This window comes from Arabidopsis lyrata (assembly GCF_000004255.2).
Source record: "Arabidopsis lyrata subsp. lyrata unplaced genomic scaffold ARALYscaffold_1, whole genome shotgun sequence".
NCBI lineage: Eukaryota > Viridiplantae > Streptophyta > Magnoliopsida > Brassicales > Brassicaceae > Arabidopsis > Arabidopsis lyrata.
In genome coordinates this window covers 18,003,001-18,018,269 of record NW_003302555.1, presented here as the reverse complement: position 1 = coordinate 18,018,269, position 15,269 = coordinate 18,003,001, and the positions used below count along the sequence as shown (strand labels likewise).

General features: G+C 32.5%; 2 protein-coding genes and 1 long non-coding RNA gene across 8 annotated transcripts; all 3 read right to left on the bottom strand.

Moving 5' to 3' along the window:
• Positions 1 to 288: 288 nt before the first annotated feature.
• LOC9327287 (transmembrane protein 50A) lies at positions 289 to 2,092 on the bottom strand. Its single transcript, XM_002891179.2, has 4 exons — positions 1,902 to 2,092; positions 1,749 to 1,836; positions 1,113 to 1,265; positions 289 to 571 (listed from the first exon to the last, which is right to left on the bottom strand). The coding sequence occupies exons 1-4, from the start codon at positions 2,032 to 2,034 to the stop codon at positions 538 to 540; spliced, it is 408 nt and encodes a 135-aa protein (XP_002891225.1). The 5' UTR covers positions 2,035 to 2,092; the 3' UTR covers positions 289 to 537.
• Positions 2,093 to 7,149: 5,057 nt separating this feature from the next.
• On the bottom strand, positions 7,150 to 10,304 carry LOC9327286 (auxin response factor 22). The gene is given in 15 exon segments (XM_021014287.1): positions 7,150 to 7,343; positions 7,346 to 7,376; positions 7,463 to 7,650; positions 7,738 to 8,165; positions 8,268 to 8,406; positions 8,499 to 8,571; positions 8,658 to 8,771; positions 8,876 to 9,040; positions 9,121 to 9,211; positions 9,283 to 9,367; positions 9,453 to 9,596; positions 9,702 to 9,758; positions 9,865 to 9,892; positions 9,992 to 10,178; positions 10,256 to 10,304. Coding segments are annotated over 15 exon segments (1,836 nt in total). The 3' UTR covers positions 7,150 to 7,286.
• Positions 10,305 to 11,076: 772 nt separating this feature from the next.
• Positions 11,077 to 14,309, bottom strand: LOC9327285. 6 transcript variants are annotated; one of them, XR_002329115.1, is made up of 6 exons: positions 13,844 to 14,309; positions 13,715 to 13,755; positions 13,550 to 13,644; positions 13,094 to 13,203; positions 12,031 to 12,927; positions 11,077 to 11,367 (listed from the first exon to the last, which is right to left on the bottom strand). It is a non-coding gene; the product is annotated as an uncharacterized LOC9327285 (long non-coding RNA). The 6 variants fall into 6 exon arrangements; XR_002329113.1 differs by lacking the exon at positions 13,550 to 13,644 and having other exon boundaries at positions 12,031 to 12,510; positions 12,604 to 12,927; XR_002329114.1 differs by lacking the exon at positions 13,550 to 13,644 and having other exon boundaries at positions 12,031 to 12,507; positions 12,604 to 12,927.
• Between the last annotated feature and the right edge of the window lie 960 nt (positions 14,310 to 15,269).

Below are 15,269 nucleotides of genomic sequence, written 5' to 3'. Positions count from 1 at the left end.
TGCAACGCTGATGATAATAGTGCCCTTTTTGGTTTTCTTCCAAGACAGTTCCAACATCTAAGTGAGGTCTCTTTCTTCTCTCGTCTTCTTAATGGGGCTTATGGTTTTCTTTTCTAACTTCCTTTATCTTATTGAGCATATACCCTCTTCTTGCTGATCACATGATTTTGAGTTTTCGTTTCTAGATAACCAACAAATGAATCTGGCTTGGAAACGCTGCAACACTCGATAATCTAATTACGCGTTTTAATTAGAAGGCGCAGCACATGGCAATTTAACGAGTTTGCCTGGTTGTGTTTTCTTTGGACGATTGAATGATTTGTAGTCCAATACATTCTTGTACTAAAGGTGTATTTTCAATAACATTACCACAAAGTTTAACACAAACACACACTGATGCAACAGAGAAATCTCGCACACAACGCCGAGCTGATGAGACAAGACACATGAATTTACAGAGTAGAGAAAAGAGAGGAACTTGCAAGTTGTCACATCACGTATCTGGGTCGGAGATGAAGTATGAGTCTGTGCGTTTACTTACTCTGAGTGCGATGTCCAATACATAAGCCCACTGTCAAAACAATTATGATCAGTGCCCAGAGATATACACACAAGATTTGCATTAAAAGAAAAAGGTTAAGGGGCTTTACTGTGTCATTGCAAATACAAATCACATTTGCCAGGTTTTGACTGTGCCATACAAAAGCTAGCTATACCCATATAGTCTTATGCTACTACTAGCTGAGAAAAAAACTAATCTTAATGCTAATGAACAAATGTTTAGTTTGAATTTATTGTTAACAGTACAAAATTTACTTTGATTACTAAAGATGATACCAAAGGCTAGTTTTAGTTCAGATGCATAAAAAAGGCAGCCCATTACTTAAGTATTGAACTATCAGAATTCAGAGGACTAATAGCGTAAGAATCACTAAATATCATGATCTGATTATACAAGTTTAGGTAGATTTTCTAAAGTTGTTCGAGTTCAATCTTCTCAGTCACATTTTCCCAATCAAAAAGGAGTGTTTTAGGGTGCTTCAAAGAAATGCACAACCAGAAGAGTAGCCAGAAGTATTAGATAAACATAGAAAGTGTAAAAACGCCTTTACCTTATCAATACAAACACGCATTGAAAAACTCCAGCCACACCAGTCCAAGTCGAAGGCCCAGTCTTCACAACCGAATCTTGAATCAGCAAGCCAACAGAAGCAGCTAAGGAAACAAATGCTACGACATACGCTATGAAAAGCCATAGCTTCAATCTGCAGTCAACAATCAAAATAAATAAAAACACAAATCAAGAACAGCTGAAACCAGCCGCAAACCTCCGCGAAAACTTTATTTCAGAAAATAGGGTTGCAACACACAAGATATATCAACAAGCTTCTAACCAATCTCTTAAGTCTTATCTTGATCAAAAACTGAATCAGAAGCAGCTACGGAAACAAACGCTACGACGACATTAGCTGTGAAAAAGCCATAGCTTGATTCTGTAGCCAAGAATCCAAATCCATAAAACACAAATCATGAATACTTCAACACTTATAGAAGCAAGGATCACTCAATACTTCAAACTAAATGGATCAGTCACAAATCTCAGCTATAATTTGAACACTTATCTCAACTATCTTCTAGTTTCCACAGAATTACATATAAAACAAAAAACAAAAAGTAACCAAGCTTTTAGGTTAAAGAACTGAATTTTGATTCTGAATTCAAATTGATCAATCGATTCGAAAACTTACCTCCATTCGCCTTCGTCATAAGGAGAGTAATCAATATCCTCTTTTCTGACGCAATTGAACATCAAAGCTCCGAGAGATGCGAATATGCCTGCGAAAACCCCCAAAATCAAATTTCTGAAACCCTAAATTGACTTTTCGATGGATGTATATTACCGGGAAGGTAATGGACGAAAGGAACTTGGATGGAACTGCACACGACGGCGTCGACCCAAAACCACCACCCGGTTCCGAAAACGGCGCCGGAGAATCCGGGTCCGAAAATCGCCCACAATTCTGCCAAATCCATCGCTCGATGATATGATCGTCGTCTCCAATTGGATCTTTAAGATTCTTGTGTCAAATTATTAATAATTATTTATATACAAAAACTATTATTGATGTGGGCTTCAGTTTTGGATTATTTACGAGGATCAATACTAATTTCATTTGGGAAAAATATCGTTTAATAGCCGAACTTTCAAAAAATGGTCGTTTAATACGTGAACTTTTTATATGGCCAAATTAAACATGAACTTAAAGTTGATCAGACATTTTGCACAAACCTATTCGTTGACCAGGCCATAAACCACACGCTGTTATCTGTCGTTAACAGATCCGATAACAGCCATTTGCACTCGTTAACCATTCTCAAATCCCTAATTCTCAAAAATTTCCTTTGAGAGCTCGAAATCTTAAACATCATTGAATTATCCATCTTCGTCGTCAGATATGAGTTGCAATTCAGGGGTTTCAGACATTTTGCACAAACCTATTCGTTGACCAGGCCATAAACCACACGCTGTTATCTGTCTTCTCTTTTAATCTCTAATCTACCTTCTCTAATTATGATTTCACAAAGATCAAACCTATTGCTTTGTGTAATCATGATCATGAGTAAGTAGTCATTTAGAGTTCTTAGGTTAAGGTAGATTAGGATGGTTTAGTTATTGGGTTATGGAGTTTAGGGCTAGATTACTTAAGATCCTTACTTATTGGTTGTTTATAAAGCTAGATTAGCCTTGATCATGTTGATTTAGATTTTAAGAATTTCATGCCCGAAAGGAGTTCGATGAAATTCCTGAACCAAAACCTTTAAGTGCTTTACATTCCTTACCTTTGGAAATTGTTGACTAGGGTGTTAAGTGGCTAGATAGACCTATTTATAATGCTTGTTAGTCAATTGATTGCCTTTGGAAGAAGTTGTTGATTAATTGATTAGTAAATGGACTAATGTCATGGAAATGTGTTAGTGTTGGTTAGTGTTCTATGGCCTAGGGATCATTGCTTATTAGAAGTTGTTTGAAGCTCCATAATCCACTTCTTTATCATTCCTAATCAATTCCCTTTAACCCGAGAATTCGCTTTTAGTTATCGCTTAGTAGCTTGTCATTTTTCCGCTTTGTTTACTTTCGAAACTTGTTAGTCTTTTGCATTTTACTTTTATTTGTCTTGTTTTGTATTGTTATTTACTTTGTTAGTCAAGTTTACAAAACCAAAATCATCTATTTTGCTTAGATTAAGTGAATGTATGCATTCCTAGTGTGTTGGTTCATTGCTCCTTGAGGTTCGATAAGTTATTGGGTAAAAGTAGTACATCAGGTTGAGTAACCGTGTATAAGGATTTTAGCCGACTAATTCTATAACATAGGGTTAGCCGAATCTTAGTGTTTCGTATGTCCGAGACTTAGAAGTAAACAAACCTAATTCTAGTATTTCTTAGATAGCGATCATTGAACCCCCTGCGATACCCTTGATACCCAATGTTTGTCTCTTATTGATTACTTGCTTTCTTTACTCGTTTATTTACTTTGCTTTCTTTACTCGCTTTCTTATTTACTTTACTTGCAACCGTGACATAACCAACAACTCCTCTTTTATTGTTTTGTCCTAGCTTTACTTTGTTCAAAAGGATTTGTCCGAACTACTTCTCTCTCTCTGTGGGATTTGATCTTTAAATGCTACAACTGATTCAGTGTGCACTTGCAATAGTCGTGTGGTCTTTTGAGGTAAAATATTGAAGCGATGCAATCACACGCATCAATTGGTATACGGAAGAAGAGGGAAATAAAATGACACCGAAAGCGTGGTACAGAGAAAAGGAAAATCAGAGTTGATGGACGAGCAAGACTTGACATTATAAATAGTGGTGAAACATTTGTGGCTGAATTTTTTTGGGGGAAAAAAAGAGATCAAGCCGCCGAGAGTCCTCATTGTCGGGAAGAAGAAAGCCGCCACTATCTACACAACCACCGATAGAGAAGAAGGTAAGATGGATACTAGAACCTACTCCACTGATTTTTGAATTCTTGCTAAAGAATTTTTGGATGTTCATACATTGGTTTCTAGATAGTAAGTTAGATGGATAAATCCGCAATCTGCGTGATATGGGTTGGGGTGATTGTCATGGATGTAAATATTTTGATTAGGGTGTTAGTTAACTCATTAATGTCTTGGTGTTAGATTAGTGGTGTTGAGTAGTAGACCTGGTCGATAGTTAATTGATGTATACGAAATAGCAATATAAAAGATAATGACAATTTAAAGAATTATCACTTTATCTTGCAAGTCGATATGGTACCATATTTAAGGTCCATTAGAAAATTTGGTGAGTAGACTTCTCGACGGCTACACTCATCGAGGAAGATTAGTCGGGTGGTAAAAGCTTATATTGAACATCTATTAATATATAAAAATCGTTACCGGAAAATAAACTAATATATCGGAAAAAATAAACTTTTAAAATATCTTTGCAGGTAACAATGCAGTTTTGAAATGTATAAATTCAATACTAAAATTATCGATATGTACAAGTGTTAGTAGTTTTATTACTTTCAGTTACGCACAAACAAGACAAAATCTATATATAATATCTTATTTGAATATGATATTATTTTTTCAGTATTCGAATGCGATAAAACATATTATGCATTCGACAATAGAAAGTTTTTGTGGTTGTAGTAATCCTGCATATGTAACATGGTTGCATCTATGCAATATATATTATTTTACAAGAGTGATTATTCATATCAATTTTTGTTCTCTAAACAATTTATTATTTTATTGTTGAAAATATACAACATGGTCCTCTTTCCTTTTATCTTCCTTCCTTCCTCTTGACATTATCGATTTTTTCTTAGTAATTACTATAACACCGCTTTTAATCCCGATTTTCCGTATAAGTTATTCTTTAAATTTCCAAGTCACATTGTCATTTCTTTCCAACATTACATCGTAGTATCTTATTCTCTAATCTCCAAAATAAAAATTTACATTCTAACAATGAAGTATGTATTCACACAGTATGTACGTATGATTTCAACTTTAAGAGTTGTATTAGAATATGAATTGGCCGACTTCCCTAGTTTTTCATTATTTACAATATAATTTATTTTTAATACTGTTATGCTGACATTACAAGTTCTTATTGTAAAGATACAATCTTTTGTCCATTTATGGGTTAAAAATGGATCAGCTACAAAGTGAGATTTTATACTTTGTTATAAATAATGTTGACAACAATTCTCTTATTAAATATCAAATATATTTGTTTGATTTAAAATCAAGCTGAGATTTGTTAATCTTAATAATTATTGATTGTTTGCCCCAAAAAATAATTATTATTATTGATTGTTGTAAACACAACTATTCTTTTAAATTTTAACACAACTATTCTTTTAAATTTTTAAAATTTCATTAGAAGTATAAAAACGTCAAGAGCTCATATATCATATCATGGGACATGTTATAGTTGATGTTAGTATGATTATATTTTTTGATGTTTAATCATCGAACATGTATTATAACTTAGATAGAATATTTTTTAATATTTTTTTGTTTCAAAAATAGTAAGAGCTCGCGGGTTAATTAGTAGAGCAGATATGAATTAGCATTAATCTGATAGAGAATGAGTTAAATAGAATGTTAATGTCCTTTGACTATTCTAAGTTTAGAATTACAACACTAAATTATACGTACCACGGGTTACGTATGTAACACCCCGGTTCTATATTAGAGGGCCAATTTGTTTCGGCTAATTATGTAAGTTCTTCAGGCCCATCGAAGCCCAACAACGAACCCTAAACTAAGTGTGTATATGTCACGAATACATATACTTATGTATGTAAGTTCTTCTTCACGAGCCGTTAGGGAGACACGCACACCTAAACCTTAAAGAACGGACCATCACCTTGACGAGGCTTGAAAAGTCATAGACATGTTCTTATTATTGTTGTCGTACGTTCTTTAGAGGAAAGAGATGGAGGCGTTGTTTTTGTGGTGTTGTTAGCGTTGCCGTTGTTGTTGTGTCGTCGGACTCGTGAGGAGGAGAAGTAGCATGAGTCTTAATAGTGAGATCGCCGCCACCGTCTCCTAGTTACCAAACCGACGAAGTTGTAGTGAGTGTTTTATTGGACTAAATCTTCCAAGAGAGAAAGAGCTCATAGGTGGAGGAAACCGAGGCTAACGATGTATGTATGGTTATGTGGTTAAGATGAATGTCATGAATGTTGTTATGTTTAGCAAGTAAGGAATGTTATGTGATTGCTAGTGTCTAAGTTTATATGTTATGATTATGGTTGTATAGCTTAAGAAAGTATTCTATGTTTCAGTGGGCAGAGTTGATTCCCCTCACTGAGTATTCTTTACTCACCCATTTTCCCCCTTTTTTTCCTTAGGTGAATAAACCTCATGAGTTGTTGTGCAATGTTTTGTTCATCGATGAAGTCTAAAGAAAACGTTTTGGCAAGATCGGATGAATAACATGTTGTCTTGGCCTATATGGCGGGACGAGTGTTACAACGTATAAAAACACTAAAAATTAAATCATATAATTTTAATACTCATTTAAATCTGTAAAAGTCTAGCATTATTATATGGAGAAATAAAATTTGTCATGCGGTGTACCGCGGGTTATATCCTAGTTTATGTGTTAAAAATGGATCAGTTACACAGTGAGATTTTATACTTTTCATTTTCATATTTGCTTGACTTATATTTTATTTCATATAAATGCTTTTTTCTGTTATTGGCCCGTACAATGCAAGGTAACACGAGTAACTGAAGTCAAACTCTGGTAAGAAAGGTAGCATGAATAAATATTTAAATACTTGAATATCCAGATTTTTCCATAATACATCTTTATGATAGTAACAATAATAAAGATAACAAATGTAGTGATAGATTTATAGAACTATTTTACAGTATCTTTTGGTTTATGTCTCCAAAATACTTGTTTTGCATTTTGCAAGTACATAATAGGTAGAGTAAAATCTTCAATTAATTGAATGACTCTATACTTCGCGTTACACAATTTTCTTTTCAAAATTCTATAAAATATATACTACTCTCAAATCTTTAGAATGTAGCAGTGATAAGTAGATTATATGAATTAGAAAGGAAACTTAATTTAACGAAAACAAGGGGATTTTGTTTTATTTATGAATGATGGAAATAGAGGTATATAATACAAACGCATGCAACAACAAATAAGGGAAACAAAAAAAACTAGAACAAGACATCGGTTATATTTTATACCCCTTTTTATTACATTGTTTTGATTATTTATTCAATTTGAGAGATTGTTCGGACTTTAAGTTTTTGACCTTCTCTTTTGTATATATGATAATCCTCTTCACCATGTTGCAGAATTCACTACATGCACACAACATCCAAAATAAAATATTATCTCTCAGGATTTTAACTAATTTTTGATGAATAGAAAGAGAAAGGAAACTTACGGCCATGGATCATCTCCAACAAACATCTTATCTCCTTCATTGTCTATGAAACTTATTTCCCATTGGTTGCGGGTTTGCAACTGGCCGTTGAGATCAAAGAGTTTCTCCAATTCTAGTATTAGTTGATCATATCCATTAAGAACACTTAAATCCAAAGCTCTTCCTACTGTTACACCTTCCATTTGAACCTGTTCCATATCAAGATTGCGTGAGTTGGGTACAATGAGAAAAAGATTCATATATAAAGAGTAATAATATATTGATCTTATACTTACTTTGGTACAGCTTCTAGTAGAACTTAACTGCTTGCTTTGGATCTCTCTTGCAGATGTTAAAGTTTGACCAAGACCAAACTTTTTCTCTTGAGAGAGTTTAGAAATCTCAGATATCTGATATGAGTCTTGTTGGTCAATGGGATCTTTGATCTCTGAAGGAGTGGCAAGAGAGACTCCAAACAGTCTACAACTGGCGCTGGCATTGGTTGTTATATTTTTTTCTAGTGGTGTAACCATTTGATTGTTATTGTAAGTTAGTTTGGGCATTGTTGGGACAGGGTAGCTAATTAGCAACCTAGAAGGAATCTCAGCATCTTCTGTTGCATCACGATAACTAGGAAGAACATTCATCGGATAGATCATGCTTGGTTGTCCAATTTCTTGATCTTGTGTCGATATAGGAGGCAAGAGATGTGATGATGTTGAACCTATATATAATATATATAATGAGGTATTCACAAGGAATTTTTAATTCATTTAATAGAAGATTAATTCCTTAAATAGAAGATTATAAGAGTTTTTTTTTATACCGATTTCATTAACTTCTCGGGAACGCTTGTTCTTGAGCAAAGATGACCGGAGAACATTTGACAAAGGAGTTAAATGTTCGATTTCCCATGGGGAAACTTTATCAGGTCTTGGAAATGATGCAAATTCATCCCACTTCACCTGCAAAATTAGAGTAAATTAATAATATGTTATTTATTGTACTAAAAACTTACTCTTAAAATAATGTTATAAAGTGTGAAGGAGAATTTTACTTCTAAGCTTCGCCATTCTGATTCGATCCAATGAGGGGAGAAATCTTTAACTCCAATAATTGTTCCAGAATATCTGAATTAATAAAACAAAATATATTGTAATAGGTAATATTAGACATTAGAGCTATATTTAAGAGGAAAGAAAATGTTGAATGTTACCTTCTTTCAGATAAATCATCACCTTCAAATCGCATTGTAAATCTTGAACCGACATTGAACTTCTTGTTCACTGCGTCTAAGAATTTGTCGTAACTGACAATAAATTGACTTGACCTGATACATATAAAGACACAAAATATAAACCTACATGTTGAAGAAACTAATCTATTAATAATTCAATAGAATCATAAATGTGAGTTCATAGTTTTTTGAATTACCTTGGCTTACAAACCACAATAAACATACATTGGTTATCAAAAGCATGCACTGCAGAAGCAATTACTCCATGTCCCATACTATCTATTGATATTAGTGATGAAGGTCTGTTCCCTTGTTGATGCCCTGCCCGTCTGATACCAACTCGTAACTCTCCACACTCTCCCCTGACACAACAAGTAAATAGATTAAAGTCCAAAACTCATGAACCAAAATAATTAAATATAAAAAGAAAAAAATATTATACCTAAGGAATACAATAACATCCCCTGCAACCAATTTTTTTGATGTTGTGAATGCGTTCCAACCTGTTGTTATCAAATGTCTTGGCGGTGTACCTGCATGGAAAGAGAATATTAGTTACTAGTCATGATAATCATATGTTTATATAAATAAAAGGATTTATTACCTCTGTAGCTGTGTTTGAATCTCCATTGATTCCCTTGGAGATCTGTAGTAAGAAGTTCTTGTGCCGGTAGAGGCTCAGACATATTCTAAAGCAAAACTTAATATGTAAATGTCTAATAAAAAATTAAAATTCGAATTCATTGAATAAAAAAAAATATTAAACATAAATACCAGAGGAGGGAGACATTCAATAGCATGTTTTCTCGGAACAGAGAATCCACCATGGGCGCTTGTATCTGAGGCCGTTAAAACCTTTGTAAATGAATTAACCGATGGCCTATAATGATTATCATTCTGATTATGGATTACCACTTGCTAAAAATTAAAAACAATTCAGAAAATCAATGAGATATAATAGGAGAAAAATTACAATTCACTAAAAAATAAGATAAAAATGAAATTTTGGATTTTTCCACTCACAGTTGTATATGGCATCAAAGTGATCTCAGCATAAGTCTCATCACTATTTTTTTCCACCTAAAATCAAACAATTAAATAATTAGTTCTTTTTATAATAAATTAATATATACAAAATAAGATAATATATCTCATGTGTATTCGCTAAAACATCAAAAAGATATACTTTAAGCTGAATAGCAATAACACGAGAGAGAGAGAGAGAGAGAGAGAGAGAGAGAGAGAGAGAGAGAGAGAGAGAGAGAGAGAGAGAGAGAGAGAGAGAGAGAGAGAGAGAGAGAGAGAGAGAGAGAGAGAGAGAGAGAGAGAGAGAGAGAGAGAGAGAGAGAGAGAGAGAGAGAGAGAGAGAGAGAGAGCTCACAATCTCTATGTGGCCTTGAGGAAAGTAGTAAACTTTTTCTCCAACTTTTGGAATATCATATAAAGGTCCAGCACACAATTTCCATAACTGCTCGTACATATAACTTTTAGATTCATCAACTGCTGAAAGAATACCAAAACATTATAACCATAAAAATTTTCAAGAAAATAAATTTAAAAAAGTCAAAATGTATTACTTATGCCTGATAATTCAGGTTGTGCATTCACAACGTTGCCACTTTCCATCAGCTCTTATCCAAAGATCGGTATACCAAGTTATCTCAATAGTTATAAGACAACTTTCACCTTTTGCTCAACTTCTCTCGCGACCATGAGAACGCAAAATAGCAAATTTATAGGCAAAACATCGCAAAATACATTAAAATATTTCCTTATATTTGAATACTAAATTTAATAAGGTTACCAAAATTTAATAAAAGTAATTTATAGAAATGTTATTAATATTTTGACTACATATAAAGAACTAAATTTCTTATATGTTGATTTGATTAAGTCACCAAAATCAACATATACATTATTCATATATAAGTTGAACAGTATGGAAAAAAAATTAATACTTACAGAAAAAATATATCTTTTTTAAAAAACTTGTTTACATATAGCCAAAGAAAATTTAAGTACTTGTTCTTGCTTGATTCTGATTACATAAATAAGAATTCTATTGCGTCGTAATCAGATCTTTCATATGGGCTTTATGGTGCATCTCATTGTAGCCTTTTTTTCCCTACCCTTTAAGTTTTCTATAGAACTTTTATGAACCGGTTTTCTCATATAGTATTGCTCTTTGGAGAAGTCTCCAAGAGCATGTTCTTCAGAGAAGTCTCCAAGAGCATGTTCTTATTTCCGTTTAGCTATGATGTAAATTTGCATGTATCCCATGGATAATGGAAATATCCTCGAAATCGAGGGTGGATTACCGGTGGTGGTGGTTTGGCCTTACAAGGGAAATATGACTTAAAATACATTAAAATATTTCCTTAGATTTGAATCTATACTATTAATCGGGAAGCATTGGATAATAATTAACCTTATAAAAGGTAAAGAATTACAAAGGATGCCATTACAAATTTTTATTTCTATGACTAAATAAAAGAAATCTTTGAGGGGTAAAATGGACATTTTTGCACTCTGAAGGACGCGGATCTTGGATCATTATTCGGATCCCAATTCGGTAAAATGCGCGGATCCCGGGTACATAAATGGTAAAATACGCGGATCCTGCAGAATAATCGTATTGGACTTTTGAGTAAATTAGCCCAATATTTAGCCTAATATTTATGGACGAGATCTACATGAATTCAAGTAAAAATAAATTAGATTAACTACCTTCACATATATTTCCATATCAAGCAATTTAAAAATTCGAATTAGAAATTATCACTACGTAAATATTTTCATATCAACCCAAATCCCATATATTCCATAGATTTAAAGAAAACTTAATTCCGAACATATTCGATTTCATTTATGATTGATTACCACAACTAATAAAATCAGTATATATCCATATTTAGTTATGTTTTTTAATCACAAAAATCAAGGATATGTGTTGCATCAAATCGGAACAACTAAAGAAAATTCCTGATCTATACATAATTTACGGAATGTTAGCAATTAAAATTTCAATAAATAAGATTATATAGCTTCGAATATAATTCCATAACAAGCAAAACAATGAATTCGATTTATAAAAAATCAGTTCACCGATATTTTTATAACAACCGATATTTTGAAAATAAAAAATCTCTTCAAATCTGTATTTAGTTAATAATTTTACTAAAAAAAAGCTTTCATATCTAGATTCATATAGAAACAAATCAAGCATATACCTAAAATATGCTTTCTCGAAAATATATTCTTGTGCCGAAATTCACTAAACCCTAACAAAATGCTACGACTTGAGTTTACTATAAATATAGTGTAAAGAATGCAATTGAAGATACACACTCACCTTTTAAAAGCTTTCATCTGTTCTCTTCACGATTCTTCTAAGAAAATGGCATGGCAGCACCACTAGCATGCACCGTTCTTGCATGCTTCTTACTATAGGTAATGATGATCATCAATAGAAATGATCAATAATGTAATGAAGACAAAACCTAATATCAACATAAAGTGAGGAAACCAATATGAAGAGTCCGACTGCAGCAAGTGTAATCAGGTAAGGTTGTTTTAAGCAACAGCTTGACATAATTCATGCTCATAGAAGAGCACTCGAGGGTGCTTTGGAGCCATTAGTTTGAACAAAGTCGGCCTTTAGAGAACAGAAGGAACGATGCATCATGAAGGAAACGGTGTCTGGTCTTGGAAAAGAACAGCAGTGATTTGCTTCATCTCTGCGAGTTTGGTTCGAAAGGGTGGACGAGGTGCATGTTTTGGTGCTTTATGGGTATGTGGGCTTGACACCATTGTTGGGTTTCCCTGTCTTCTGCTGATTTAGATCAATGAAGGTTTTTTTAAGAGCCAACCAAACAAGTTGTTTGATGCTCTTTTCGAAGGGTAAAAATTGAAGTAAAACATGTACCTATGGAATGGCCAACGATTTATTGGCATTGGGCTCATGACACTCAACATTTCCTGTCTTGAGCGGTCTGCCGTTGTATATTGAAACTTACTCGGTTTAATTAACAATAGTCACTATCAAAACAAATAATTGACAATTACATAGTTACTCATAAAAATTGATAACGGCTGTAACTATTGACAGATAACATACTCTAAAATTTCTATGGACTAAAGAGAGATCTTAAACTTATCAACTCACTAACCTTTACCAAAGCTTCTATATTTCTGAATTGCTACAAAAGCAACATCAAATCTGCCTCATCCATGATAATTTAACTTTGAACTGATGCTTGGAATGTATACATTGAACAAACAAAAAGAAAAATTTAGTCAAATCTGAAAACATAAAATGACAAAACAATTATACTAATTCAGAAAGAGTAACAAATAACAATAGCTAAATATTATTATGGATTAAACAAAAGTTGAATCAATAACACTTCTCTAACCTTTAACATTGCTTCCAGATTCTGGTATGGCTTCTAAATGACATCAAATTTGCCATTTAATTTTATTCAGAATCATCTTCTTTTGGCAACATCGTTGGGCAAACCATTATCTGAAATATATATAGAAAAAATTGTAATTAAAACACATATCAGAACACAAAATCAACTGTTAATAATTATTTATAGACAATCAAATTTCTAAAAATCTTAAATCAGAAAACAGACGATTTATGTAAAGAAATTGGTTTACTAGCTAACACACTCAAATAAATTATCCCACAATTGACGATTTATGCAAAGAGATTGAGATTTATGTATTTCTATATGTAAAGATCTGGGTTCTTGACAATCATTGCCCAAGAACTCAGTTTAAACAGAAAATTTCAAAGTTCGAATTTGAATTGACAATTTTTTTTTAAATATTTGTCAATAATAACAATCAAATCCATAGCTTACCTCTTTATGAATTTGACATGAAAAAAGGATGAACGGAGACGTAATAGCTTGATTATCATAAAATTTTGGAATTGATTCTTAGATCGAACAATCACCTGAGATTTGCAAAACTGTTTCTACCTCTTTATTCAAAAACTTTAAAGATATAAAATTAGCATTACTTACCCATATATTATCAGGTTCTTGATAATCAACGCCCATGAGCTCTGTTCAAACATAAAATTTCAGAGATTGGAATTTCAATCGAAACATATGGAAAAATAAAGTCAAAATCTGAAACAATAATAAGTTTACCTCTTTGTAGAATTCCGGTGTTACGATTAACATATGATAAACGAAGACATAGTATCTTGATTATAAGATAATTTTGCGAATGATTTTTATTACGAACAACCGTCTGATTTTTTTTCGGTGTGTTTTAGTGAAAACGATAAGACAATGTTCTAGAGTTATCTGTTCTAGAAAAAAAAATCATTTATGCAATAAAAAAAATCAATCGTTTATGTGAAACGATCTGAAGACAATTTTGTTTGTTACGGCCCAAAAGAAAATTGCTATCTGATTTATTAATGGGCTCCTAAATTTTCGTTGGGTTATAGCCTTTTAATGACAAATGATATCCATTATTTTCGTAGGAGCAAAACAATTGTTTGCCATTTATTTAAAATTACATATTACATATTCTATAAACAATCATAAATACTATTATACTATTATACACCAATATTCTGCAACTATCCAAATTATTTATCAATCACCCAAACCAATAAACTAATTCTATAAAACAATTATACTTACTTTTCTGTTCAAAATTTATATTCTATCAAACAATAACCAACTTGTGTACCAAAGTTTATTTAAAACACAAAATAAAATTTTCCAATAAATTTCTATATTATTATGAATTATATACAATTATCTAAAATACTACAAAAATAGAAAATAATTTGTTAAATACTACTTCTGAAAAACATATTTTATAAAACACATATCGTAAAATATAAAGTCGCACGTACGTGCGGGTCCGGACCTAGTACTAAATTTAATAAGGTTACCAAATTTAATAAAAGTAATTTATAGAAATGTCATTAATATTTTGACTACGTATAAAGAACTAAATTTCTTATATGTTGATTTGTTTAAGTTACCAAAATCAACATATGCATTATTCATATATAAGTTGAACAGTATGTAAAAAAATTAACCTTACAGACAAAATATATTTTTTTTAAAAACTTGTTTACATATAGCCAAAGAAAATTTAAGTAGGTGTTCTTGCTTGATTCTGATTGCATAAATAGGAATTCTATAGCGCCGTGATCAGATCTTTCATATGGGCTTTATGGTGCATCTCATTGTAGCTTTTTTTTTTCCTACCCTTTAAGTTTTTTATAGATCTTTTATGAACCGGTTTTCTCATATATTGTCGCTCTTTGGAGAAGTCTCCAAGAGCATGTTCTTCTTTCCGTTTATCTATGATGTAAATTTGCATGTATCCCATGGATAATGAAAATATCCTTGAAATCGAGGGTGGATTACCGGTGGTGGTGGTTTGGCCTTACAAGGGAAATATGACTTATAGTAAGATGGGTTCCATCAAGAGTGTACAAGATCATCTCGCTGCCTCTCAACCCGAACGTCATCCTAACATTTTGCTCTATGTTTTATATTGATGGCTTTATTTTGTCCTTGAAAATGAAGATGAGAACTCTTCAGATTT